We start from the raw sequence: 27,292 nt of genomic DNA, 5'->3' as shown, positions 1-27,292 counted from the left end.
ATGGCCATGGTGGAGACCAGTAGATTCCTTCTCCCCAGGCATGATTCCTAGCCATGTTTATATAAGATATTTCTTCTACTGAATGATCACAGAACTTTTAAAGAGATGGATCAGGAGAAGGGAAGAGACACTTGAAATCATCTCATCTAAGTCTTCATGTTATAAATGAGGAAACCAGAAGTAAAGAGAAATGCCTGAGATCATGCAAGAGATCTCAATAGGGCTGGACCTAGAAAAGAGTCTCTTCAAATTTAGTCCAGAATTATTCAACCCTTCAGAAATCTAATTTGCACAAACATCACATCAGCCATTCCTAAATTCTGGAGATTTCTCAAGAAACTCAGAGTACGGATCGCCAGAAAAACAATTATAGATGATACCAAGCTAATTATCCTGGCTTATGTTTGGCAGATAGAATTTTCAACAGTCTCAAGCTGCTCCTAGGTCCTCAAACTTATTTTTAACACATTCACTTTGTGGTGCTCTGTTTAAATTCTGAATACCAAGTCGAAGTAGAATCAGTATTACAGGTGACCCAAAAGACAGGAGAAAACAGTACAATGGGAGGAAATGACTGATAACATCTTATGAAAGGTCATCAGCATTGAAGAACTGCTGTCAAACATGTGGTGCTCAAACAACCCCAGAACCAGATTAAAATGCAAGTAATGTAACAAAATAAATAGAACACAGACTGTGTTCCTATATGGTTTTCTAAGTCAATATAAAGGTCCACAGTGATCCTTCTATTTGGGTTTGGTGGTATTAATAGAGAACAGCTTCTTAAACTGTGGATCTCAACTACATGAGCGGCTTAGCTGAATGTGGGAGTCATGAAAAATTTGGCAACAGTAAAAGGTATCAACTATTCCACCAAGACTTAATTCTTTATGTAAAAATAACCAAGCACATCCATCTCATTTGTATGCAAATTTGCTAGCAATTTTAATAAATGGTCAAATTATATGTATACTGAAGAGATGTTTCAAAATAAATTTCCTGACGATTTATTACCAGTAAATGTTTGTTTTGCATTCCTAATTTATATACCTATATACCTGGGATCACATAAACATTTCTTAGGCAAAAAGGGTTTGTGAGTGAAAAAAGGTGAAGAGGCACTGGTATCAAGATGGAGGGCCTACGTAACAGATGTTTCACTAATCAGGAGCTAAGTTTCTCCTTAATGTTTTCCCTTTCTAACACTGCAGACTCATGTAATTCAAGGAGAAAGAAAGCCAGTGAAACACTAACAGCAGCAGCTCACATCTGGCAGAAGCAACGGAGTCTGCAAGTGCTTCTCTCCTTTCTGAGTCTGCAGAAGTGCAGGGGTCCCACTTTACATCATTACAGCATCCCACGGGGCGCCCATCACCTCGGCCACCTCACTACTCTAAGGCAAAGCTGCCAGGAAAAGGGCAACAAATAAGAGTTTTTGAAGTGCTATACCGACATTATTTCATTTGAGCCTTACAACAACCCTGTTATATGAATTATTATCTCTATTTTACAGATGAAGAAATGAGGGTTCGAGAGACCTTAAATTGCTCAAGGTCACACAGGCTTAAAGCAAGATTCAAAGCCAGGACTGATTCCAGCTCTCTCTCTCTTAAAGACAGGAGAAAACTGAAATCCTGGAGTTTATTTCCAATGTTAGTTTAAAAGTTTATGGAGTTCTGCCATAAAAGAGCTCCCCTCTTGTCCCCACCGCACTCCCTTTTCCAATGCAGAGTTTACTCTCTTTCCAGAGATTACAATACTTGCAAAACAGCCTGTATCCAGGAGCTGCTCCACCTTCCCTAAATGGTCCTCAGAGGCTCCAATCTCTTTATCTACAGAATCCGATGTGAGTGTGGTTTTAATCCCCAAACTCCCTAGAGACCTAGTTAGGTATGCCTCTTGTATCTGAACTAAATGGAGACAGCAGGCCAAAGCGACCACTTCACTTCAATACTGGACAAAAACAGAGAGAAATCACATCACTGCTGATTATCTGGAATGATCTATCCCCCAGAAGGAGCAGATTTTAAAACAAAACTAATATGACTGGCTATGTCCAAGCCCAAAGCATCAACCTTGCTAAAATCTTTGTTCTAACCTTTCCAAGGCCAGATTCAATGTCCCAGGTTCATCTCGAGGCCGCAGCATAGATAGCAGGGGAGGGAGCCTACTCACACTCTCGGGAGATCCTTAGCTCAGTAAAGGCTGGTGAGAAGGGGGGAGGAAGGGAGAGCAGTCCTGAGCAGACTGAAGCCCAAGGCTGGCAATGGACAAGGCCAAATGTGGACGCTTCACCCACAGTTCTTCAAGGACCATGGAATATCAAGGGTTAAAATGTTCTTTGATGTAGGGAGGACATTGAAGTGATTTAAAGTGGCCTCTGGTGGAGAGAAAAGGTTAACAAAATATAAAACTCTTCGTGTAGTCACTTACTCGGCCTTCACTGTCCCAGCTGCGAAAGCAGCCCGCCATATGTGGCCCTGGAGCTGTTTCAGGGCTGGGGTTTTCCTGTCCAGAGACATCTGCCAGTAGACATTGTCCACCACAGCCTGGATGATCTGCTCTGTGTCGTCAACACCATGTTCAGATCTGACGGGAATTGGTACAGCTCCATCCAAGTGAGAATCCTCTTCTGCCTTTAAGTCATTTTAAAAAACGATTTATTTTGTTAAACTTCTTTCAAAATGAAACTTGAAAACCAAAGCAGGCAGTTTAAAATTTTACTTTCAGTCTCATATCCCAAATGGAAATACATCATTTTCTATTGGAATTAGAAGCCTTGTAAGTTGAAAGGAGACTTTAAAACATCTACTTAAACTCTCCATTTTATAAACGAGGAAAAAGAGAGGCTCAGAGAGGGCCACAGTTTCTCTCAGTCAGCAGCAGGACCAAGCCTTCCAACTCTCCACCGAGAGCACTGTCTTTCTATCAGAGCATACTGCCCTCTTGAAGGACAGGACTTGGGAAACTCCAAGTGGAAACAGAACAGTTATTCTTCATTTTCTCCCCTATTTTAGGAAAGATACAAAATACAAAATCACAGAGAGTAAAAAAAGGGGGAAAAAAGAGAGGAAAAGAGGAAGATATGAAAGGATAAGAAAGAATGGGAAAAGGGAAGGAGGAAAAGACAAATAGAAAAGGAAAGAGGAAGAGCAAGATGGAGGGAAAGAGGAGAGATAAAGGGAGAGAGAGGGGAAGAGAAAGTGAACTTTTGTTTATAATAAGGCACTAGTTCCCCAGAGCAGAAGAAAGAACAAAGTAATGGATGGGAGACAAGGGAAGAAGAGGATGTTTTTAGGGGGCAGATAAGAATGTGAACATAAAAGTTCTAGATAAAGACAGAGAGGGTCCAAAGTTTGGGTCCAGAGGGTGCAATGGGGACCACAACAAAGAAAGCACATGTCTCAAGCAGGAGAGGAGAAACAGGTTGACCACATGCTATATAAAGTAAAGCCATTCACTAAAATGAAGGGGCACAAGCAGGAATAGAAGGTGCTGTCAGGCAAGCCTGGTGCTGGCTGTACCCCCTGGGTGGGGCACCTGGCTGGTTGGGAGGGGCCCAAGAAGGGGAGGGGGTGACATGTTTCAAACCTGTTTTATCAGCAGACTCACATCCTGTTGACACTCTTCTTCTCCCCAGTGAGTGTGCAGATAGTCTTTAACATTCTCCCGAATGTAGGAAAATAACGTGTCCTGGACAAAAATAATCATGGAGAAAAAAAAGATCACAAAAAGATGGCACTCACACTTAGGAGTGAAGTCACGTTTTTCTTCCACCCTCTCAGTTTAGCACTGAGACCATTTACTAAAAATGTGACTAGGGTTCCATTTATAGAAGGAATGATGGCCACCTGAATACAAATATTAAACAATGAGGCTCAAAGAAGTTATTTCTTAGTAAGAAGGTTACATATAAAGCTTTCTATCAGAAAAAAATGAATATCATTTAAAAAATCCTAATACCATGTCTATTAAAATGCTAGGTAGCTCAGTGAATAGAGCACAGGAATCAGGAGGACCTAAGTTCAAATCTGGCCTCTGACATTTCCTAGCTTACTTAACCCTGGGAAGTCATTTAACCCTATTTGCCTCGGTTTCTTCATCTGTATAATGAGTAGGAAAAGGAAATAGCAAGTCACTCTGGTATCTTTCTCTGGATTACTAGGATTTTTAAATATATCTAAAAGTCTACCTTGTCCTCACACTCGAGTTTGGCAAGTTTTGTTTTATCTAATGTCAAGTATGAGGGCAGTTTTGTGCTATAGATAGATAGATATAGACATAGATGTGTAGACTTATAGAGGACAGTTTTGTGCTATAGATAGATATAGACATAGATATGTAGACTTATAGAGGACAGTTTTGTGCTATATATCTATATCTCTATAGGTCTATAGCTATCTATAGCACAAAACGGTCCTAATACTTGACATTTCCCTAGGATGTAAAAATTGGACTCACTACTAACTACAAGTACTGAACTCCTCAGGGCATGGAGGGAATACAATTCTCAGAAATCATGGTGGCACAGCATTGGCCACAGGAATCCAGAACCAGCCTGAAGGCGCCTCATCAGTCAGCTGAATGGTCAGCAGAGACTGCACACAGTCTGTGCCACTGGAAGAAGCAGTCACACTAATGAAATCAAGAGATACAGGTCTTTCAGGGAGAAACCAGAGCTAAGTAAGCCTTGGCTATTGGGCCAAGTGGCTGGAGTATTGCTTTTTTTTACAAGACTACAATTCAACAACCTTAAGAAGAAAGGGCCTCCCATAAATAACCATTTATTTGACAGAAGAGAAAAATATCTCAGAATGAGTTCTGTTAGGGACTTATAGCATAATGAATAGAGTACTGACCCCAAAATCAGAAGGACCCAAGTTCAAATATAGCTCAGCTACTTACTAGTTGTGTGACCTTAGATAAGTTACTTAAATTCCTATTTGCTTCAGATTTCTCATCTGTAAAATGATCTGGAAAAAGAAATGGCAGACTACACCAGTATCTTTGCTACAAAACCCCCAAATGGAACCACAAAGAATTAGACAGGACTGAAAACAACCAAAGGGAACAACCAAACACCAACAACAAAGGATTGCTGATGAGCACTGTTATTTCACATGGGCTGAGAAATCCAAGTAGGATTTGATTTTATGATCAAGTGATTGCTATAGTGAAATGGTGCACACATGATTAAAAAAAATAAAGTATATTTACATCTTCAGACATGGCCAAGGTGTTGCTTTACTTTCCTTAATTCTACTTCTGTAATACATAGGAGAGTTCTGCTAAAAGAGAAGTCCCTGGGAATGACATAAAGCCCACAAAAAAGGGGAAGGTAAAGCCTGAAACATCCACGTCATACGATATTTTTGGTTTCTTAAACTGACCTATATAAAAGCTACTTTTATCACTTATTAATTTTCAATCACAAAAGTAATTTATCAAATGTTTCATTTGTTCAAATAATTATATTTTGTTGAAAAAAAGTACAAAATCACTTTCACCCAAAACTGTTAGACCTTTCCTAACCTTCTAGAGGCCTAGTGTCTACAAACCTACCAGAGCAAAAACCTGAAATTCACCCCCTATGGATCCTGACTAAGAAATGCAATGAAAAGCTACAGCAACTTCTCCTACCCAGAATTGCATTCATTCCAAGACAATCCTAAGTCCAAAGGCTATAACAGAAAGGAAGGCACTTAGCAAGTCAGCAGCCTCCCCTCTCATCTAGACACAGGGGTAGCCTGCAGGACTCTGGATTTAGAAGCAGCAAGAGTTAAGGATTCTCCACTGAGAAAGCAGAGGCCAAAAGACCAGAGCTATCTGGCAGTGGTCAGACCAAGATGGCACAGGATGAGGCACTCCAATGTCCTGAGAGGCCATAGAGGGCCCTGAAATTCTTCGACCTCAAAAATGCAGGGGATCCAATCCCAGAAGTCAGAATGGGAATCCAAGGCATGACCAACAAAGGCATGGCAGAAGACAAAGGTTGGGCCTAGAATAAAGCCCCAGTTCAGAAACAAAAACTGGAGATAAGTGGGCTAGGGAAAATGCCAGAGATCAGTATAAAACATTTGGGGAAAATTCAGAGATTTCCTGAAGGAAGGAGAGAATACCTAGGAAAACTGATTAGATTTTTCAAAGGAAAAAAAAAACCCACAACATTTTTTCTCAAGGACAACTAGAAGAAATGAGGACATTAAATAAAGAAAGGAAGAAAAGAAGAAGAAGGGAAGGAAAAATTAAAGCTCTTGAGGAAAGAACAGAAGGGGGTGAACGGCTTAGAAGAAAAAATGATAACTCTTACCTAAGTAACTCTCAAAATTAACCTAAATCAAATGAAGTCAGAGAATTCATATGAGAATAAAAAAATCAAAAGATTAAAAAATAGAAGAAAATATTATCTAGGGAAAGGTCAAAGAAATAGAATTTCTAAATTCTTGGATTTTGTGAAATCATAAAATTTTTTGTCTACTATAGCCCAAGAAATCATATATAATCTGTCCTGATATAACAGAACTGGAAGGCAAAGTGAAGATAGAAAGAATGTACCAATCATCTCCTGAAAAGAGTGGGGAGATAGGAGGGTAGGCAACCAGGAAAAGTCCCAGGAGTTAATGGAAAACATCTTTACAGCCCCTCCCCACCCCCACCCACCCCCAATCACCCAGAGCTTCTGAAGGGATTTATTTTTACCTTTTTCTGAGCTGGGGATGTTAGCCATCTTTAAGCAAACAAAGTCTTGTCAAAGGGCTAGAGACAATAAGTGCCAAGGAATTATCAGGCGAAGGGCAGCAAAGCAGCAGGAAGTACTTAGTTGGGGGGTTGGGGTGGGGGGAGAGCTACAAGGAAACTCACTGTAACTGAGTTTGAAAATCTTAGGATCTTTTACCTGCCTACATATGAAGTAGGGCTCTATGAAATGAAGTCTAAAAAACACAAGAAAGCCTTTAAGATGCCACTGCCCCTTCTATGTGGATTGCTGGGCTATTGAAGTAGGTCAGACACTCTTATTTGAAGGACATTTCTCAAGAGGCTCTACAATCAGCCAGAGTTCAGACTTAAACTGCAAGGAATTCCCCAACTATCAAGAGATAAGAGTGGGTGTCTGGCAGTATTAAAAAAATTAATATATTTTGGAGTTTATAGGGATTTACCTGATGATAAAACCACTGGGCACTTAGAATAGGATTAAACATCTTTTTGAAAGACAAGGCATCCAAGAGGATGGGATGCTTTGGACACCGAAATTCTGACCTGGAAGCAGCTCCCCTCAAAGGAAAAGCTCTTCTACTTTGCAGCTCCTGTCAGAAACAAAGGCTTTGTCCAGGGGCAGACACCAGGAGTCTGGAATGAAGGAGCTTCATTATCTTCACTGGGACACATGGAAACAGAATAAATAAATTCCACAAGATCTAGACTTGTGCCCTTCCTGGCATTTTCAAATATCAGTTTTTCCAGATCATTTTTTTCCTTGGGGGAAAAAAAGTATTTAGACAACCCCAAGTAAGGCTGAACTTAACTAAATCCTTAAAAATAAACAGAGTGCTTGTAAGAGGGATGAAGGAGAAAGGTGTTTGTATCACCAAATAAAAAAACCTCTCAGAAATAAAACACTTGTGTTTCCAAAACACCTAGAGTCTCCCTCCCAGAGCTAAGTCTAAAAGCAGTCATTTGCTGTAACATGTTGGCCAGCTCATGGCCCAGCCTTCCAAAGCACTTACTTCACAGGGCAAATCAGAAGTTTGGGAGTAACCACACATCTGGACAAGATTCCTCCCACACATAGTTCATGTCTCAATTCATTTCATAATTCTAAATTTTAGGCAATTCTAAAAAGAATAATTTCGCAAAGCATGGCATCACCTGCCCAATGTGCAGTGTTGTAGTTGTGGTCTTTTAGTCTAGGAAATAACTGAAATAAATTTTATTCAATGTCACTCCCTCCCCAATTATGACGACATATGGAGTCTATCTACAGTAGAACCCCAAAATATATATTCTGATTTCTACTGCAGAATTCTAGACCACATGGCTCCTTGAACTTTCCTAAATGCATAGCCCTGCTGCAAAAACACATCATTTTAGCATTTCAACTTGAAAGTGCTAAATTTTTTTCATGTGCCAAATATAGCCACCTGAATATTACCCATCAAAATGGAAGGAGAGGGAGGAGAGACAGAAATAGAAAATATAATGGAGGCAGCTGATGGAGCAACTAGTATATTAGAGCCTGAGTTTGTATTTGGCAAGACATTTACTACTTGCCATAAGACCGTAGGCAAGTCACTTCATCTCGGGTTTCCTCCATTCCCTCATTTATAAAATGTGGATCACAGGGTCAAGTGATATAATCATTGTGGAGTACTTCAGTGCCCGGCCCATTGCAGGCGCTTTACAAGTGTTAGCTATTGATTATAGATATTATAGTAATAAGTGGACTTGGAGGAGGTGGGATGAGGAAAAAAAGAATCACACCCTCTCTGGGTCAGTTCTTCCTCTAAAAAATGTGGGATACACCCTATAGCCTGCTGGCATTTAGCTCTTCTGATTCCAGCACTCTTTCTAGAAGCCCAAAGTAACTAAGGAGCTAAGGAGTTTTCAGATGAAAACATTTTTTCCTAAATAAAGGGCAACGGAATCCTGCCACATCTAGCAGAGTAATTTGTTGAAGTGAATTTCATCTACACATTGCTTTTCTTTACTGAGGGGTAACGCCCTCCAGTGGGAGGAGGGGGAGGAGTTGGGAGGGGGGTAGAGGGATGATGGGTGGAAGGGAGGAACTTTTTCAGCTGAGGCCCAGGGATGGGGGCAGGGGGAGGCTTGGTTTTACAGAATGGTCAAGAAAGTTGTGAATATGTCACTGGACCTCAAGAACAGGACTGTGCGTTCATCTTTCTTCATGTTCCCAGCCCTTTGCACAGTGCCTGGAGCACAGAGCAAGAAGGATGAAATACTTGTTGACTAATCAAGACCAAAAACCTCCAAGGGGAGAATCTATTTTCTTCATACTTAAACCACACAGCACTCTTGAAAGTGGGCTTGGAAATAGCAGTGTTTCAAAGGGAGCCTTGAAGATTTGAGGACACAGAACCAACTGATGTTCCTAATTCTTCACCACCACAAAAGAATCGCCAGCTCCACATGGAGCTTCTAGTAAGAACTTACTAGACCACATACAAATTGAGTGGCCCAGCATTTAAAGCCTTCTCTGGCTGGGTCCTTAGTTCTCTGGGTTGTCTAAGAAGGTGCTGGGATTCCTTCTTAGCATCACAGTTTTTACATGCAATCAAATTAAGTACATAGAATCATCAGGGAAACCAATTATGTTGAAATGGCTTTAAAGAACTAGCCCTTATGCTTTCGTACCCTCTCTTGGCCTCCATAGTTCCCCCTGCTACTCTGCTTGTCCTTCTCCAGAAATCCAAGGAAACAAGCATTTCAACAGCACCCACCATGTGCTAAGCATTTTACAAATATCTCATTTGAGCATCACAAGAGTCCTAGAAGGCAGCTGCTTTTATCTCCATGTGATAGTTGAAGGCAGAGGTAGCATGATTTGCCGGAAGTCACCCTGCTAGAAAATCTAGGTTTGAATTTGAAATCAGGGATTCTTGACTCCAGGTCTGGAGTTCCATCTACTGTACCACCCAACTGCCTACTAAATAAAGACTGCATTTTATTATGCAATGGGTTCCATCCATATTCAGGAAAGCCTACCAACTCTGCTCCTTCACACACACCCCCTACCAATGTAAGGGATCAGTCCTCAGGCTATTGTAATCCCTACTTCCTTAGCAGCCGCAGCCAATAAAGTTGCAGAAAATTCCCTCAACTTTGCCAGATAATTAGACATCCCAAGAGAGATGGTTTTATCAATAGAGAGACCACTGAAGGAGATGCACTCAGTCTCCTTAGCCCCAGCCCTCTAGACAGCCAGACCTTTCCCCCGATTGGCAGCTAGACTTCCTCTCTTTGGGGGGAAGAAGGGAGGGAAATGAGCTTCTGGAGGGAAATGGCTATAAGGATTTACTGTTTCTGTATCTGCAGGTTTCTTTTCAAAAAGCATAATCCCATACTGCAACATATCCAACATATAAAGGACTTCTTGCCATCTAGGGGAGGGGGTGGAGGGAGGGAGGGAAAAAAAAATCGGAACAGAAACGAGTGTCAATATATAAAGTAATTATTAAATAAAAATTAAAAAAAAAAAAAGCATAATCCCAAACGGTTCTTTGGTGATGAAAAATTGTGGCTAACAGGACCAGGATAAACAGGTGACAAAGCCTGCCCCCTCTAGTGTCCCCTTAAAATCCAGGTGCTCCTGGAGTCTGGAGACCTGGATCAGAATCCTAGCTCTGGACTGGGTGACTCTTTGTCAAACTCTCTAAGCCTGTTTCCCCACATAGTTATGGTAAAATCTATAGGTTTTCTTTGGTCCATCACAAAGAGTTGGGGAAGAGGGGGAGTCTGTCTGTAAGCAAATAGAAAAGAAGCAATGTTTCACTATATTCTAACTGAAATTCAGGATGTCCAACCACCAATTAAAAGTATCACCAGAAAGGGTCCATAGATCTTAGCAAATTGCCAAGAGGGTCCATGATACAAAAAAAGCTGCTTCTAGGGAGTGTTCTCTCTTTTTTTGCCTTTTCTTATCATGACAAATTCCATCTCCAACTGTTTCTTTTCCCTGCACCAGTGTCTCCTTCCCAAGCATTTCTATTAGAAATGTTGTTATAGTTCTGATTCTCCCCTCCAGAAGCTAATAGAGTATGGTTATGTGCTCGCTGGTGGGGCCTTGCCCTTCCTAGACTGGATCTCAGCAAACCTTTGGCAGAACGCTGTGTGTGAACAAGGATCTTTATGACAGCATCTTTAATTCAGCTATCTAACCTTTGTTGGATGACCTCCAAGAAGGAAAAAGAAGCCACTAGCTTTCCAAACTGAGCCTGTCATACTTCTGAATACCTCTAACAATTAAGACTTTTCTCCCCACATTAAACTTCTCTGCATCATCCATCCACTATTTCTTCCTTGGAGTAAGACTGAACAAGAAATAAGCTCAGAAATTGAATTACAGGTCACCTCAATGTTCACTCAGGACAATAGCCTCATTTTACACACAAAGAAATAACATACACAAAAAAAGAGGATGATAGTTTCGCAGATTTTTCTGGTCAAAACTAGCTATAGAACAGGGTTATTTAGAGGATGGAACAACTTAAAGTAGTTAGAGTAATGATCGGGGCCAAGTCATGATTACCACCGTTTTCATCATTGCCCTAGGTCTTAGCACAAAGCAAAAATAAATGTTTACTGACTAATTGAACTTTGACATTTTCTTCAACTGTTTAAAAATATTATTCTGAAAAGGTCCATAGGTCTGACCAGAAGGCCAAAAACCATTCATAAAAATTTGTATTCCTAGTCCTGAGAAACTATTTTTAAAAAGGGCAGATTATCTATTGGTTTCTGAAACAAAGACAATTTAATTCATCATCATTGTATTGGGGTCAGGTCTTTTAAAATGAAACATTTGGCACACAGGTGCCGATCTAGCAATTCTCTTTAGTGTATATGTTTGTGAAAGCATACCATGTATTTAAAAAATCCGCATAGTTTTCTCATCTTTAAAATGAGAGGTTGGATCAGGTCATGTATATCCTATCACCACAGACCAAGAAGATTGTCCTTTTAGTTGAGGCCTCAGTCATGTAGTTACAAATCATATTCACCAAGATTTTGCTTAATTAGATAGTAACACATTAATATCTTGATCTCATGATAAAAATAACCCACTTCCAGCCAAAAAAATGTACTCAATATCAATCTTTAAATAAAGACAACCCTAAGGAATAAGTGGTCCCAAGTTATTCAAGTCAAAATACAAATCTTTTTTTTATTCTAAGTAAATGAGAAAAACAGAAGTAACATACTTTTTCAACTATGGTGAGTAGGTTGGTTTAACTTTTTTCACAGATGAGAACAAATCGTATGGGTGATGGATGACCTTGTGTCCAAACATCAATAAAACAGTTAAAGAAAACTTGCTTCTATTGAATGGTTCAAGAATACATAGCATCATTTATTAAGAACCTACTATGTGTAAGGAACATAGGCTATTCATTTGTAGAATGAAAATGATTTCCCCTATAATCTGCATATTTGTTGTTGCTGGTGTGTCCAACTTTCCATGACCCATTTAACAGAGATACGCCATTTCCTTTTCCGGCTCATTTTACAGTTAAGGAAAGGAGGGCAAATAGGGTTAAGTGACTTGCCCAGGGTCACAAAGCTAATGAGTTTCTGAGGCCAGATTTGAAGGTGGGAAGTTAAGTCTTCCTGACGGTGCTGGTATCTGATCACTGGGCCACAAAGCTAACCAGAGCTCTGCATATAGCAAGAGTCAAAGTGTATCAGAGGCTTTGTCTTCTTAGTTTTCTGTAGGGTGAATTACATTATTTCTTCCTTCAATAATCAGTAAGTAATAAATATCTACAGCTGTAGGGATCTAAGAAGCCACTTTGTCCAATCCCTCCATCTTCCATTGAATGCTGAGATCCAGGCTTGTCCCCCAATCACAGCTAGGTTATGGAGAGTCGGTTCTGGTCCAATGTTGCCGGGCCAGGTAAATCGATAAAAGACCAAGGGCGTTTATTACAATCTCCACAGTTCAACTCAAGTAAAAAGGCATAAGGATATACCAGTATAGGGATGAGAACCATGAAAACCACCGCCAATGGTTGCATTTCTGCCTTTGGTGACAATGGCCTCCTAGCTCTTCCTCCCACCGTCCCTCTGCTCCTTTCCGGCCATCTCCAGACCCCGGGTCCGGAGTTCTCCCCCGCTAGGCACCCCTTTCTGGGCACATGGATCTTCGAGGGCAGGGCATTTTGACATCCCCTGAACTCAGTACAGCATCTGGCACACAGGAGGCACAGGACTTTTGCTACCAAGAAATTACACCAGGGAAAGGAGAGAGAAAATTTCTTTTGGGAACCCGAGCTCGAAGTATCCATCGGTTTTCTTGGAGGGTGGGAGGAAAGCTGAGGGGAGGGGTCCGTCGCAGGCATCAACTAACCCCAAAAGTCGGAATTAATCAGTAAGTATTTATTAAGTTCCTGCTCTATGCCAGACTCCGCACCTATTAGCAGTCAGTGGGGGAGGTCACTCCAGGTCGGGAAGGAGAAAGGTGCACTGGGAGTGGTCTACCCTAGTAGAGAGCAAGCGCTTCCTAGATGAACGCCCCTTCTCCTAAAGCCCCACTATCCAGCAAACTCTTCTGACAAGCTGGCGCCTGTTCTCCTAGCTCTCGGTACACAGCAGGCACTACCTAGATGTTAGGCCCTTCCCCCGGGACGCCAACGGCGCTTCCTAGATGTTAGCGCCTCTCTAGGGTGCCGGTACACAGCAAACGCTTCCTAGACACCGGCGCCGCCATCCGCCCCACGAAAAACAGCAGAGACTTCTAGATGCCTCCCCCCACCCTCGGTACACAGCAAGCGCTTCCTAGATGCTGGCCGCGCTGCCCGCTCCCGGCCGCCCCTCACCTTCACGAAAGCAATCGGGGTAGTGGTACCTTCGATATCCAACAGGATTACGGTCACCTCCGGGGGCACCGAAAGCACTACCATGGCTCCGCCCCAGCGGCTGCGGCAGCGGCAGCGAAGGGATACGCGGGAGGAGCTCGGGAAGTCCCCAGGGATGCTTGGAGAACTCTTTGCGCCGGCGCAGTGAAACGCAAGGGGGCGGGGCGGCCAAGACCACGTGGGACAAGGAGGCGTGCCCTCACAGAGAAGCTGGAGGGAGCGCCGATTGGCAGGCGAGGACCGACCCAGAGCAGTCCTGGGGGGAGGGAACAAAGAGCACGCCGGCGCTGAGCGCGGCATGCCGTGGGACTGCGGGAGCTATCTGGGAGCACGTGCCGAGAGAAGCTTCCCCCCTCCCCTCGTTCTGACGCTCCCATGACCCTCCCGCCTAGCGCCTCCTTCCCCTTTCTCATGTTCTCAGACAGGCCCCCTCCCCACCAATCCCCCGTACCCGTCAAAAGCCCCCGCGAGGCCTCCCGGTCCCGCAGTCCGGGCTAGGGACTTTTTCGGGGAGGGGGGGTTTGCCGCGTTGGCGTGCCGGGGGAGGGGAGGTGGGAGCGGAAGCGCCTCCCGGGCCGCGCCACCGCCGAAAAGCGCTCCCGGGCGCGCACGCTTCCTGTGCCGCTAGTTCCAACCCGCCTGAGGGAGGACCCAGCACGCGTGCGCGCTCGCCGGCTAGCGCCGGCCGCAGCGAGCGGGCCCCTGGCGCAGTCCTCCTGGCCTCCGCAGCGGCCCTAGCTGAGCCCCAGGCGGCGGGAGCGGCCGCGCGCTGGGGGACCGCGGGAGGAGGAGGAGAGGCGGGGCTGGTGCGGCGCCGCGCTGGGAGTGGGCTGGACAGGACGCCGCCGCGCAGACCCAGGTACCCGCGGCCGCTGCCCGCCCCACGGCGGGGATCGGGAGCGCTAAGTGCGGCGGTTCGGCTCGGTGGTTTGTTTTTGTTTTAATCGACACTCCCGCCGCCTCCCCGTGCAGCGCGGCCTCTCTCGGGAGGGTTGGCCGTTATGGAGGTCCCGCCCCGGCTCTCGCAGGTGCCGCCGCCATTGTTCCCCTCGCCTCCCTCCGCTCTGGCCCCCCGCAGCCTCTCCCATTGGCGGCCCCGGGCTCCCCGGCTGCTCGCCCCGCTGCTGCCGTCGCTGAGTTCCGGCTCCGCCCGGCAGGGGGCGCGCCGAGCGCCGCGCCACGTCACCGCCCCCCAGCCCTCCCGATTGGCGGGCGGGGCGTCTATAAAGGGAGGGCGCAGGCGGCGCCCGGATCTCTTCCGCCGCCATTTTAAATCCGGCTCCATACAACGCGCCGCCGCTGCGACTCCCTCTCCGCGCCACCTGCCCCCGGCCGACAGCCCCGCCGCCATGGAGGATGTGAATGAGTACAGCAACATGGAGGAGTTCGCCGAAGGCTCCAAAATCAACGCGAGCAAGAACCAGCAGGACGACGGGTACAGCACGCTTCCTTCCTCCTCTTGTGCCTCCGTCCCTGCCCGCTGGGCCCCGGCGTCCCTGGTTTTGCGCGTGCCTGTACGGCCCGCGCGCCCCACTCCGCGCGCCGTGTCCTCCGGTCCTTTCTCGGGCACGGGAGTGGGGGCGGGGGCGGGGGTAAAACCTCGTCCTGCTCCCCTCCCCCTTCCCGCGCGGTGGGGGAGGGGCGCGGGAGCCCGAGGGCCCTGGTGCGCAGGCGCCGCCGGAGCCGACAGGGGGAGGGGCCCTTGCTGCACCGCATGCTGCAGCCGCCGCCGCCTCTTTGTGCGTCCCCGCGGGGTTTTCCTCGAGGGGCGGGGAAGGGGGCGATGGCGGGGGTTGTAGGTAAATTTCTAGCGGGGGAGGGGGGCGTCCCCCCCCCGCAGCCCCCGCCGGGGCTTAGAGTGTCCGCATGCGGAGCCTCCTGGACGGGAGCGCCGTAGGGAGGACTCTGCTGGGCTTTGTGGGCCGTGTTGTAAAAGAAGCAAATAACTTTGTTTGCAGTAAAATGTTTATTGGAGGGCTAAGCTGGGATACGAGCAAGAAAGATCTCACTGAATACCTGTCTCGTTTTGGAGAGGTTGTAGACTGCACAATTAAAACAGATCCCGTCACGGGAAGATCGAGGGGATTCGGATTTGTGCTTTTCAAAGATGCTGCCAGTGTTGATAAGGTTCGTGGGCGTCTTGTGCGGTACTTCGGGGTCTTAGGGCATGTGCGGGCAGCTCAGAGTTCTAAGAATAAACGTTTCCGTTCTTGTAGGTCTTGGAACTTAAAGAACACAAGCTGGATGGCAAGTTGATAGACCCCAAAAGGGCTAAAGCTTTAAAAGGAAAGGAGCCCCCAAAAAAAGTATTTGTCGGCGGACTGAGCCCAGATACATCTGAAGAACAAATCAAAGAATATTTTGGAGCGTTTGGAGAGGTATGGTCAAATTGTTTTCTTTAGGAGCCTGTGTATAAAAATGATGCGTGATTGAAACAAACTGGCTTGAAAATTTTATCCAGGGAATTTATTTTGCATTTAAAAACGTATCGATCATTTGGGGACTGGCTGACAGTAAAAAAATTTAGGCTAGATTCTATTGCACTTTAAATTCATTAATTTAATAGCCTGTGCTATTAAATACATGTACAGCAACATGGAGGATCTCTTTTTTTTGAGAAAGGAAGAAACATTCTGGAATAGTTATAACAACTTGGAGTGCCTTTATTCATTGGTTTAATTGTAATTTCTATAGCCTATATTGTTTAAAATAGTGCTGCTTGTGCCAAATTAAATTTTATAGAATTAAAATACCATTAATAAAAAACAAGTCGCTTAAGATAAATCAATCTTTAGAAAAGTAAAAGCTTTTTAAGGATTTAATGCATTTTCATATTAAGTTTAGTGCTCCTTAGGGATCTTAGTAGGTTTAGGGGTTCATTTACTACATATTTTGATTTCAGATTGAAAATATTGAACTTCCTATGGACACAAAAACAAATGAAAGAAGAGGATTTTGTTTTATCACATATACAGATGAAGAACCAGTAAAGAAATTATTAGAAAACAGATATCATCAGATTGGTTCTGGGAAGGTATGGCCTGTTTTCATCATTCGTAATTTGAAGTTTTTTGGTGAAAGTTTTTCATTGCTTTCTGATAGTTGGATAGCAATAATGCATAATTTCGGGCCTGAATTACTTCAATATTTTTTATTTTTGCTTTTATTCTGCAGTGTGAAATCAAAGTTGCCCAACCCAAAGAGGTATACAGGCAGCAACAGCAACAACAGAAAGGAGGGAGGGGCGCTGCAGCTGGCGGACGAGGTGGGACTAGGGGTCGTGGCCGAGGTAAGACCCTGGGACTTGATATAAAGCCATTTTGAGCAAGCCCAAGAGAGACTAGAAAATGCTTGTTTCCATGGGTGATTTAAACTTTTTTTTATTTATTTTTACTTTTTGAAAAGCTGATTTTTTAAAAGGAATAATTGCACTGAAATTTAGTGTCATCACTAGTAGGATAAAGGTAAAAGTTATTAAGTACACCATGGCGTTTGAAATTTCCTTGGGAGGGGGGGGAGTCCTGTAGTCTTAAGTGGAACAGCCCACCATCTATATTTTGTCCTGGTTTTCCATTAAATTTAGGAAGCATGATACTGGCACAATTGGACTTTCTGCCCCCTTTTATGTCGAATGAGAAAGATAACTTTTAAGCAGATAGCACCAAAGGTGCCCACTCTGCCACTTAAGATTTGTAGAATGAGGGACAATTTATCTTTACTAGAAATTCAATCCACTCAATTTTATGTTAGACCTGGGGGTCAGAAGTTATTTCCTAACAATCATTGTGCATTGTTTCAGGTCAGGGCCAAAACTGGAACCAAGGATTTAATAACTATTATGATCAAGGATATGGAAATTACAATAGTGCCTATGGTGGTGATCAAAACTATAGTGGCTATGGCGGATATGATTATACTGGGTATAACTATGGGAACTATGGATATGGACAGGGATATGCAGACTACAGTGGTAAGAATATTTAACTTAATTTCATTGGCATTAAAATTCAGTGTTTAAAGTACAATCCCCCTCTGAAATTGTTTTGGTGCATAGGTTTATCCTTTTATCAAAGTGTTTGGCTCCACTAAAAACTGAGCTTTTAAGACAGTAGAATGTTAGAATGCATACATTAATTGACAGTGAATGGCTCTAAATGTAATAAAATGCACATTTTGAAAGACAGTTTGCAGCAACTATGAAAAATTTTTTTCTCTTTTTTTTTTTTTCTTTTTTGCTTTATTACTTAATGTTTGGGTATGAAAATTGTGGGGTGCTTTAATGACTTTTTCCAGCAATGTTATTGTTAGTAGAATCATGCACAACCCAATTATGTACACATCTAATTCTTTTGCTCTTTTCAAAATAGGTCAACAAAGCACGTATGGCAAAGCATCCCGAGGAGGTGGTAATCACCAAAACAATTACCAGCCATATTAAAAGAGGACTTGGAGAAAACAGGTGCGTGTGAAAATGCAAGAAAGATATAAAATACTTATTGTTAATTTAAAGATCAATAGACAAAAATAGGTGAAAGTATGTTTTTATGTAGCCTTTTTACTAAATTTTGTTTAACTTAAAACTGTTGTAAAAAAAACTTGTATTTTTTTAAAGTGTCTATAGATCTTTAACTTTAAAATCTGATCTCGCTTTCCTTAGTACTCAGAAAAACTTAAGAGTTTTTCTGTTCGCTTTGTGTGCCAGGTGGTCTAAAGGAATAATTAAACTTTTTTAGAGCTATTAACAGGTAAAGTACTGAAATGGGTACAACTTAAGGAAAGCAGGAATGTTGTCTTCTAACTCTGACATTATACCTTGTTTGTACCCGCCAGCGGGAACTTCATTGCAGGCCGTGTGTCACCCTGACCACGTCTCTCTCTGGGGGTCGCACGTTGCGGGCAGAGCGCAAGGCACACACCAGAAAACGCTGTCCTGTGGTATGGTCTCTTCCAACTTCATGTACCAGCGTAAAGATTAAAGTGGAAAACTTCAGACTTTGGCTTCTTTTTTTAATCTTTTTGAAGATTAAGTCTCTTAACTTAAATGGTTTTTTACAGGAGTTAAAGTACATAAATGCCTTTTTACAGCTTAATCATTTTGGTCTTCTGTTTAGTGTTGTATTTCAATTGTGGAGCCTCATTTTAAGTGTGTATTCTTTAAGATTTAATGCTTGCTTTTTCTTTTTATAGCTAATAGTGAAATCTGCAAACCAAAACAACTTTTAAATCTGGGGAAAAAAATTAAAGATCATATGCACAAACAAATTTTAATATGTCTACTGAAAATGTAGATGTTTAACCAACATTATTAAAATTTTTATTAACTAGAGATGCTTCTAAATAAAGCTCATATACTGATATTGCTTGTGAATTTCAAAAGTTCTTCTTCCTGGGATCAGAACAACTTAAATAACATTGAATTGAAGACCCCCAGGTCAGCATTTAAAACTGTAATAACTTTTTTCCAGTACATATGCATATGATCTTTAACTATTGAAGAAAAGAATAAATTGAGGACTTAAAGCAATTCATGAAAATGGACCTTTAAAACCTTGTGGCAATTGCACAAATCTGATGGGTCTTCTGTTTTATTTTAGGTGCAGATGCTTACAGCAGCCTATCTTGCAGGATGACGACATTGAATGGAGAGTGGTCTTCTATTGATCTGAGATGACTATTTTGTAAAAGACTTTTAGTGTACATGACACAACTGTGTCCAATTGTATATAGCGGCCGATTTAGTTTTCTTGTTTTTGCTTTGTCCTTTGCCATCTGTGTTATGACAAATGTGGATTTGTGTTTATACAAATTTTATTTGTATAATTTCATGTTAAATGATTCTCAAAAATAAATTACTTGTGATTGTTTTTCTGTGTCAGGTACTAAATAGCTCTGTAAAAAAAATGTAATTTTAAATAAGCAATAATTGAGGCACAGTTTATTTTCTAGGAGTTGTGGACAGTGGGGAAAAACAGTGGTCCTTTATAAATAGCGAGCAGCAAACTTTGCCTTAGTTTCCTAATTCCCTTGAGAGTGGTCTATGCTAAAGGTTCATGTCCATGTTTAAAATAACCATAGATGCTACCATGCAATTAAACAGTATTTGTCCCCCACATGCATTCTTGGGATCTTTGTATGATGAGAAGTGTTATTCAGCATGTTGTGAATAGCTGGAATTGTTTCTATCGGGCCATAAATCCCTTGACTTTTATTTTCAAGAGGAACACCTTTTCTATTAAACATCATAAAATAAGGCATCATTAATATAAGTAATTGCTTTTATGAGTTGACAAGATGCTTTGAGCCTATTTATGACAAAACAAAAATCCACTCATCTATTATGATTACTTGACACTTGCATTGAATGTGAGTGTAATTCAAATTGCATATTTCTATGTCCATTGAAACTGGATCAAAGATTAATCTGGGCAAGATTTTCACTATAGAGTTGTAAGTAAATGAATTGTACTCTGAAATAGTGCATTATGTCACTGCCACTGCCAAACCATAAATAGCTATTTCCTATTGGAACACATACTTGGAAAGCTTTAGTAGAGTTAACGGCTTTTGTCGTGCAAGTTTTTAGGAAAAGTCATAATAGTAAATCCCATAAACTCATGTATTGTTTTGTATTCTAAATAAAGGTTATTTTTCCATTTTTAAATGATATTAATAGTGCATGTGCTGTGAGTAGTGAAGCATTACCATATTCAGTTAAAGGGGGGGAGGTATATGTGGTAATTAGTAACAAAGCAGTATCTATGTGACACATTCTATGTAAGTTCTAGGAGGGCTTCCTAATACTATCTGGCCTTTATAGCTCTCAAGTATAGAGACTCAAATCTTAGCTTGACATTTAATTGACTTCACTAGGGTCTGTATTAAAAATGTTTATATGCCCACAAATACATTCCCCCTGTAGATTATGATCTTTATTAGACCTAAAATGTCAAGTTTGTTCTTTTGGCCTATTTGAAGCAAGTTTGTCATATAAGAGGAATGATTTCTACATCCCTGAAATTTATTTTATGCGATCAAGTTAAACCCTAATCTGTGTTGGTTTTGTCCACACTGCTGGGTTTCTCTCCCCTTCCTTCCCCCTTTCCTCCCTTCTGTCCTCTGGAGTAAGTATTCTTTCTCATTCTCCAAAGGGCTATCAAATTTGCTTTATATTTTCCTAGCTTTGATTTGTCCCCATATTGCTGTTAGTAAGTTAGCCTTCCTTATAAGCAGTGATGGAATTGGATTTCACCAGGAACTGTTTGGAACCATAGGAAACGGAGATGATTTGGTTTTGTGTTGTCAAAGGCAATAGGTTCAGTGTATTTAGTGGAGTAATTCCTGTAAGTAGTTTACAATTTTATGATTAGGTGACAAATTGACATTGAAATTGTCCTTTCCCTAACTACAAATGAATAAAAGTTTTTTATCCATAACTCTTTATTCAAGTCTTGCTATATTTGATTTTAAGGAAGTACTTTGGAAAACAAACTGCTAACTAAATGCTTCCTCCCTCCCTTTCCCCAAAAGCCACAGGTGCTTATTTCATTAAAAGATTTATTTAAATTCTGAATTGAGGTTTTGGTTAAAGGCAGGCTTGTATTGGATCATGTAGGGCAATATTTATTTTTTGTCAGATCTACCATTACAACTGGAAGTGTCCAAACTCTTAAACCCTGGGGTAGCAAACAGTAAGGTAGAATTAAGGGTTTATATCATGTGTTAGGACCATAGATTAATTAAACAATGGTATTGGCAAATTAGATGATCAGAAATGCAGGAAAGTTGGAATTAGCAACAATTGAATGCTTTTTGCCCAAGTGTTGTAACCATGTATTTGTGGGCATAGGACCTTTGGGGAAAAAAGTGGTTCTGGATTGTTTTCCAAAGAGGAACAATGTGTTAACATTCAGAGAACTGCTAGAGCATCACAAGCAAGTTGGGTTTTTCTCAATTAGTGGGAATTGATGGGCAAAAATCATTAAATCTACCATTTAGTGGTAAATGAGGCTTTTTTATGGCCTGATATTAGATGTAAGGAAAAGGGGCACCTAAGGTAGCTGTGTGTCATTTTAGTCTCAGATGACAATGTGGAGCCGGGGGACAAGTTCTTTGGGTAGAGTGAGAAAGAAAATGTAAGTCCTGATCACTCATAACTCGGACTTGGTGGAAACCACCTCTCACTAGGCCTCATCAATAAAGTGAGGGATTTGAACCATTATCCAGCCAGCTCTCAACCTGGAAGCCTGTATGTAACAGCCTGTATGTTTTACCTGTACAGCCAATTGTATGTTTTATGGGGATTCTGAAGAGCATAATTGTTTGAGTTACAAGAATCCCAATCAACTTTGTGATCTTTTACTGTTGTTTCAGTCTCATATGCTCTAGGTAATCAAAATAATATCTTATAAATCCCAATCATACCTACCTTCTCTATCATCAGACTAAGCAAGAACCATAAATCAAGAAGCAAAATATTAGATTATTTGTCCTTCATTCTCAGAGGACCATGCCATCAGAGAGGTGATACCATGGTATGCAAATGAATCAGATTTAGGAGAGGGAGGGCATTAGAATAGAGTAGCCAAGTAAATAGTGGAGAAAGAAAGAAGCATGTATATAGTGTCTACTATAATACTACTATTTGATTACACACACATCCCTAATCGATAGGCAACAAAATTTAAGGCAGATAGGTGAAGGGACTTGGCCGGGGTCATACAGCTCCTCTTGAGTATCTGAGGCAGGGTTTGACATCAGATCTTTCTGACATCCAGTCCAGTAGTTATTCCCCCCACCCAGGAAGAAGTACAGTCTTTCAACATACATTGACCCACAGTGCCAGATGAAAATCTCCTAGTAGTCCATGTTTCAAGGAAGGAGTATTGTAAAATTGATTTTATTTGAGAAACAGTAAGAAAAAAAAAAGAAATAGAAAATAAAGCAAAAAAAAAAAGAGAGAACATTGTCATGTACCCAGCAAAACATCAGGAAGGATTCAAAATATGGGACAACAAATTACCAAGTCAAGAAAGTATATATAATGTATTGGACTACTTGCCATCTAGGGGAATGGATAGGAGGAAGGAGGGCAAAATTTGGAACAGAAAGTTTTGCAAGAATCAATGTTGAAAAATTACCCATGCATATGTTTTGTAAATAAAAAGCTTTAATGTGTGTGTGTATATATATGTATATATATATACATATATATATATATATATATATATATATATATTAGTAGAAGAAATTATATTCATGAGTGTCCATCTTTACTAAGGAAGGAGTATTGTGATGGACCGCTTCTTTTTAGGTTCATCTCCTAACCCCCACCCCCAAATATCCCAAATTCACAATGCTTCTTTCTGCTTCCAAAACGATCATTCCCTGGCTTCCATAGGAACAGCCTGCCATCTGTCGCTGCGGTTTTTCCTTTCCTCACATTTTTGCTCTTTTGTCAGATTACCCCAGGCCTGGAAACGCCTTTTATTAGTCAGACTCCTGCACTTTGTATTTGTTTGGGCCCTTTGGTCAAGGGAGGCTAGACCTTTCCAGGCGTGAATCCTACATCCTCAATGAATCCTACATCCAGACTCCAGTTGAAGTAAAGTGAGTGAAGGTACCGAAAAGACAAACCCCTTGGTTGCAATGATATGAGGGGAGTGGCTGGTCTTCCCTTGAAATCAACTTAGCTCCATGAGACTGTTTCTCCTCCACAAAATAAGGGCATCCTCAGATAGTCCTGCGGCAAACCTGCAAGAGAAGGTGCAGAGAAGAGAGGATATCCTTGCTACAGATGCCAAAGTCCTTGCATTCCCTTACCTGAGTTTAGTATTGAGTTCTAGGAGGATTCCATTTGAAGATGCCTTTATTCATATTTATTTAAACTGAATTGAGTATGAATAAATCACCTAAGGGGCAGTGAGCCAGTGAAGTGTATAGCACTTAGAAGACTCATCTCCAGGAGTTTAAATCTGGCCTCAGACACCAGCTGGGTGACCCTGGCCAAGTCCTTTAACCCTATTTACCTCAGTTTCCTCATAAGTAAAATGATCCAGAGAAGGAAAAGACCTCCAGTATCTTTGTCAAGAAATCCCCAAATGAGTTCACAGAGAATGAACGTGACTGGAACAGCTCAACAAAAATCAATGCTAGCTCTTATTAGCCACCTTGTGCCATTGTGTATGCTCTAGTCTTTATATTTCTCCATGTTCCAAATCCTTCACCGTTAGGGGACTTTCTAAGTAGCTTGTGGACTTAACTTGTAAAAACTGAAGGCTGGCTCCGGGTGAGTTGTGCACCAGAACAAACAATCTTTGACTCTGGGAGGTTTCAATTCAAAGAGCACTGACTCCATTCAAGGCATTATACTTGGAACTGAGGCTAGAGAAGCCAAAAAAAACAAAAAAACAATTCCTCTCTGGAAGGTACTATCTATGTGTACAAATAATGCAATTCAAAACAAAGTCATTTGCTGAAGGAGGTGCTGACAATTGAAAGACCAAGCAATGTCTCATTGGGTCAGGAAGTAGTTCTCAAGTTGATCCTTGCATAAAGCAGGGATTCTGAAAGTGGGACATGGATTGTCCTATATGAGAAGTTCACAGACCAGAACATTGCATTCATGAAGGGAGGTAACTCTCATGGAAAGAGAAATTGGAACCAAGTTATGAGGAGGCTTTAATATCAAGAGTCAGGAAACCTGGGTTCTAATTTTGTCTCAGGGACAGACAGGTGACCACGGGCAAATAACTTCTCAGAAGCTGAGTTTCTTTCTCTGAAAAATGAGAGTAATCACACTTTTTTTACTACCTTAAAACAAGCCAGTTTTAAGGAAAGTGGTTTGCAAATCTTAACTGTGCTATATAAATTTGTGGTGTTACTTCCATTTCACAAGAGGTTAGATGACCAATAGTCACAGAACTGGTAAGTGTCTTCAATGGGATTGAATTCGATCTCTTCTGACTCCAAGGCTAAGACCCTTTATACTATGTCTTGATGCCAAATGGGCCCGTCATGAGCCATCTTGACTCTTGTCTTGCCACTAGACTCTGGAGAAAAGAATAGGACAGAGGACTTTGAACAGCTTTGTTTCATTTAAATTCAATTTACTCACAAGCCAAGACATCACCCTCCTGATGTCCTTGGTCCTCTTCAAGAACAAAGGGCAAAGAACAATAATCTGATGCCAAATATAGTAATAACAACAATTCATAGTTTAAGTTTTTTTTTCCCCAAGACTAATTTTTGCTTTTTTCACAATAACTAAATTAAATATAGAGAGAAATTAATCAATCAATCAGTCCACAAGCATTTACTCAGCAACTACTCTGTGCCAAGTATTGGGCAAGCAGCTGGGGTTTGCCATTTCCTTCTCTGATGAATTAATCTGGAAAAGGTTAAGTGACTTATCCAGAGTCACACAACCAGTAAGAGTTTTGAGTTCAGGTCTTCCTCAGGTCCAGAAGTCTATCCACTTAGCCATGTAGCTATCTTATACCTAGAAAAATATAGAAATTAATACAAGATAATTTGGGGGGAAAGACATTCAACCACTGATGGAGATCAGGGAAGGTATCATGTAGAAATCTTTGCTTCTTGCACTTGTGTTGAACCTTGAAGGAAATGAAAGATTCTAAAACACAGACATTAGGAGCCATACAAGACAAGTAAATTGTTATTGGCATAGGGGAACAGCTAAGGCAAAAACCCAGAAGCAGGAGATGGAGTTCTGTGGATGAAAAATAGTAAGAAGAACAGTCTGACTGGACCTTAGTTTAAATAGGGGAAGAAGTATGTAAAATGTCTGGAAGGATAAATTTAGACCAGGTTTAGAGGCTTTAAATGTCAAACCTAGGAGCTTATGCTGCATCCTAAAAATAATCAAGAACCATTGTCATTGAGTGGTCCAATTCTGGGACCCCATTTAAGGCAATCAATTTGATTTGATTATATATGTGCAATTATGTAAAATATATTTCCAACGTACAATATTTCCAGTTTTCTCAAATACTGCTGCCACCAAGATGCTATAGAATCATCTGGGATTTTTTTTTGGGGGGGGAGGAATCTTGGCTCTTTATTTCATAGACCTATAACTTAAAAATAAGTCCTATGTTTATGAGTCAGAGATTTTTGTATATTGCACATTTGCTTCATTTAGACAGGCTTCAGAGTACACTTTCCTAAAGTTGCAGAGTATTGGTTCAAGAATCCCCTAAAAACAGGGCAGCTAGGTGATCCAGTGCATAGAGCACCAACCCTGAAGTCAAGAGGACCTGAGTTCAAATCGGGTCTCAGACACTTAACACTTCCTAACTGTGTGCCTCTGGGTAAGTCACTTAAGCCCAATTGCATCAGAAAAAAAAAAAAAAAGAATACCCTAAAAGCAGAGAACAACTAATTATTGGGTCTCAGCCATTCCCCAAATCTTTCTTGGTTGATAAATGATTCTTACTTTTATTTCTTCACTAGTAGTTTAGCAAGTTAGATTCTTTTTTTAAAAAAAAATTATTTTAATAAAGCTTTTTATTTTCAAACACAGGCATGTTTTTTTTTCTTTTTTTTTTTAAATAATTATAACTTTTTATTGGCAGAACCCATGCCTGGGTCATTTTTTACAACATTATCCCTTGCACTCACTTCTGTTCCGACTTTCCCCTTCCCTCCCTCTACCCCCTCCCCCAGATGGCAAGCAGTCCTATACATTTAAATATATCACAGTATATCCTAGATACAATATATGTGTGCAGAACCGACCGGTTCTCTTATTGCACAGGAAGATTTGGATTCAGAAGATAAAAATAACCCAGGAAGAAAAACCAAAATGCAAACAGTTTACATTCATTTCCCAGTGTTCTTTCTTTGGGTGTAGCTGCTTCTGTCCATCCTTGATCAATTGAAACTGAGTTAGGTCTCTTTGTCGAAGAAATCCACTTCCATCAGAATACATCCTCATACAGTATCATTGTTGAAGTATGTAATGATCTCCTGGTTCTACTCATTTCACTCAACATCAGTTCATGTAGGTCTCTCCAAGCCTCTCTGTATTCATCCTGCTGGTCATTTCTTACAGAACAATAATATTCATATTCCAAAATTTACCCAACCATTCTCCAATTGATGGGCATCCATTCATTTTCCAGTTTCTAGCCACTACAAACAGGGCTGCCACAAACATTTTGACACATACTGGTCCCTTTCCCTTTTTAGTATCTTTTTGGGGTATAAGCCCAGTAGCACTGCTGGATCAGAGGGTATGCACAGTTTGATAACTTTTTGGGCATAATTCCAGATGCTCTCCAGAATGGTTGGATTCATTCACAGCTCAACCAACAATAGCAGGTTAGAGTCTAATGACTTTTAGTGGCTTCTTATCCTGTATATTAACTTGTCATACATGGACTAATCAAAATCATTAGGACTATATTTGATTCCTTTAAAAATATATCAAATGATCATTGACAGCTCACTGGAACATGTCAGCTTCATGTCAGCTTTTTTGGGAGAAAAGTTATTTCCTGAGAGTTCTAAGACAGCAGTTGTTGATTTGCTTATAACAGTTTAGAGAAGCTATACTTTGTTCTCAACTCTTATTTGCTTCTAATAAAAAGGAGAAAAAGGAGGAGGAAGAATAAAAGATATTTCTCTACTGTACTTATGGCTAAGAGGTAGAGAAGAAGAAAAATCCTGCTAAAAGAGTA

At 41.4% G+C, this 27,292-nt stretch overlaps 2 protein-coding genes across 7 annotated transcripts in view; one reads left to right on the top strand and one right to left on the bottom strand.

Moving 5' to 3' along the window:
• The window catches only part of ENOPH1 (enolase-phosphatase 1), a 38,459-nt gene extending 24,249 nt beyond the window's left edge, over positions 1-14,210 (bottom strand). For 2 of the 4 annotated variants that reach the window (XM_051964741.1, XM_051964739.1), the window contains exons 1-3: positions 13,554-14,037; positions 3,592-3,693; positions 2,434-2,636 (exon numbers count right to left, since the gene is read on the bottom strand). In XM_051964741.1, coding sequence (XP_051820701.1) covers positions 2,434-2,636; positions 3,592-3,693; positions 13,554-13,892 — 644 coding nt within the window. In that variant the 5' untranslated portion in view covers positions 13,893-14,037. The other 2 variants (XM_051964742.1, XM_051964740.1) reach the window with 2 other exon arrangements.
• A 155-nt stretch (positions 14,211-14,365) lies between these two features.
• On the top strand, positions 14,366-19,456 carry HNRNPDL (heterogeneous nuclear ribonucleoprotein D like). Of its 3 annotated transcripts, XR_007948102.1 has the most exons (9): positions 14,366-15,027; positions 15,551-15,719; positions 15,809-15,970; positions 16,495-16,626; positions 16,767-16,881; positions 17,392-17,562; positions 17,960-18,051; positions 18,423-18,527; positions 19,187-19,456. XR_007948102.1 is itself a non-coding variant. In XM_051964733.1 (8 exons), exons 1-7 carry the CDS (start codon positions 14,594-14,596, stop codon positions 18,028-18,030), a joined length of 1,254 nt encoding a protein of 417 aa, XP_051820693.1. In that variant the 5' UTR covers positions 14,375-14,593; the 3' UTR covers positions 18,031-18,051; positions 19,187-19,456. The 3 variants fall into 3 exon arrangements, 2 of the variants coding, with proteins under 2 accessions (XP_051820694.1, XP_051820693.1); XM_051964733.1 differs by lacking the exon at positions 18,423-18,527 and having other exon boundaries at positions 14,375-15,027; XM_051964734.1 differs by lacking the exons at positions 17,392-17,562; positions 18,423-18,527 and having other exon boundaries at positions 14,371-15,027.
• The last annotated feature ends 7,836 nt before the right edge of the window (positions 19,457-27,292 follow it).

Source organism: Antechinus flavipes, chromosome 6 (genome assembly GCF_016432865.1).
Source record: "Antechinus flavipes isolate AdamAnt ecotype Samford, QLD, Australia chromosome 6, AdamAnt_v2, whole genome shotgun sequence".
In the NCBI taxonomy this organism is placed as follows: domain Eukaryota; kingdom Metazoa; phylum Chordata; class Mammalia; order Dasyuromorphia; family Dasyuridae; genus Antechinus; species Antechinus flavipes.
Note: the sequence above shows the minus strand (reverse complement) of the source record. Positions and strands in the feature narration are given on the sequence as shown.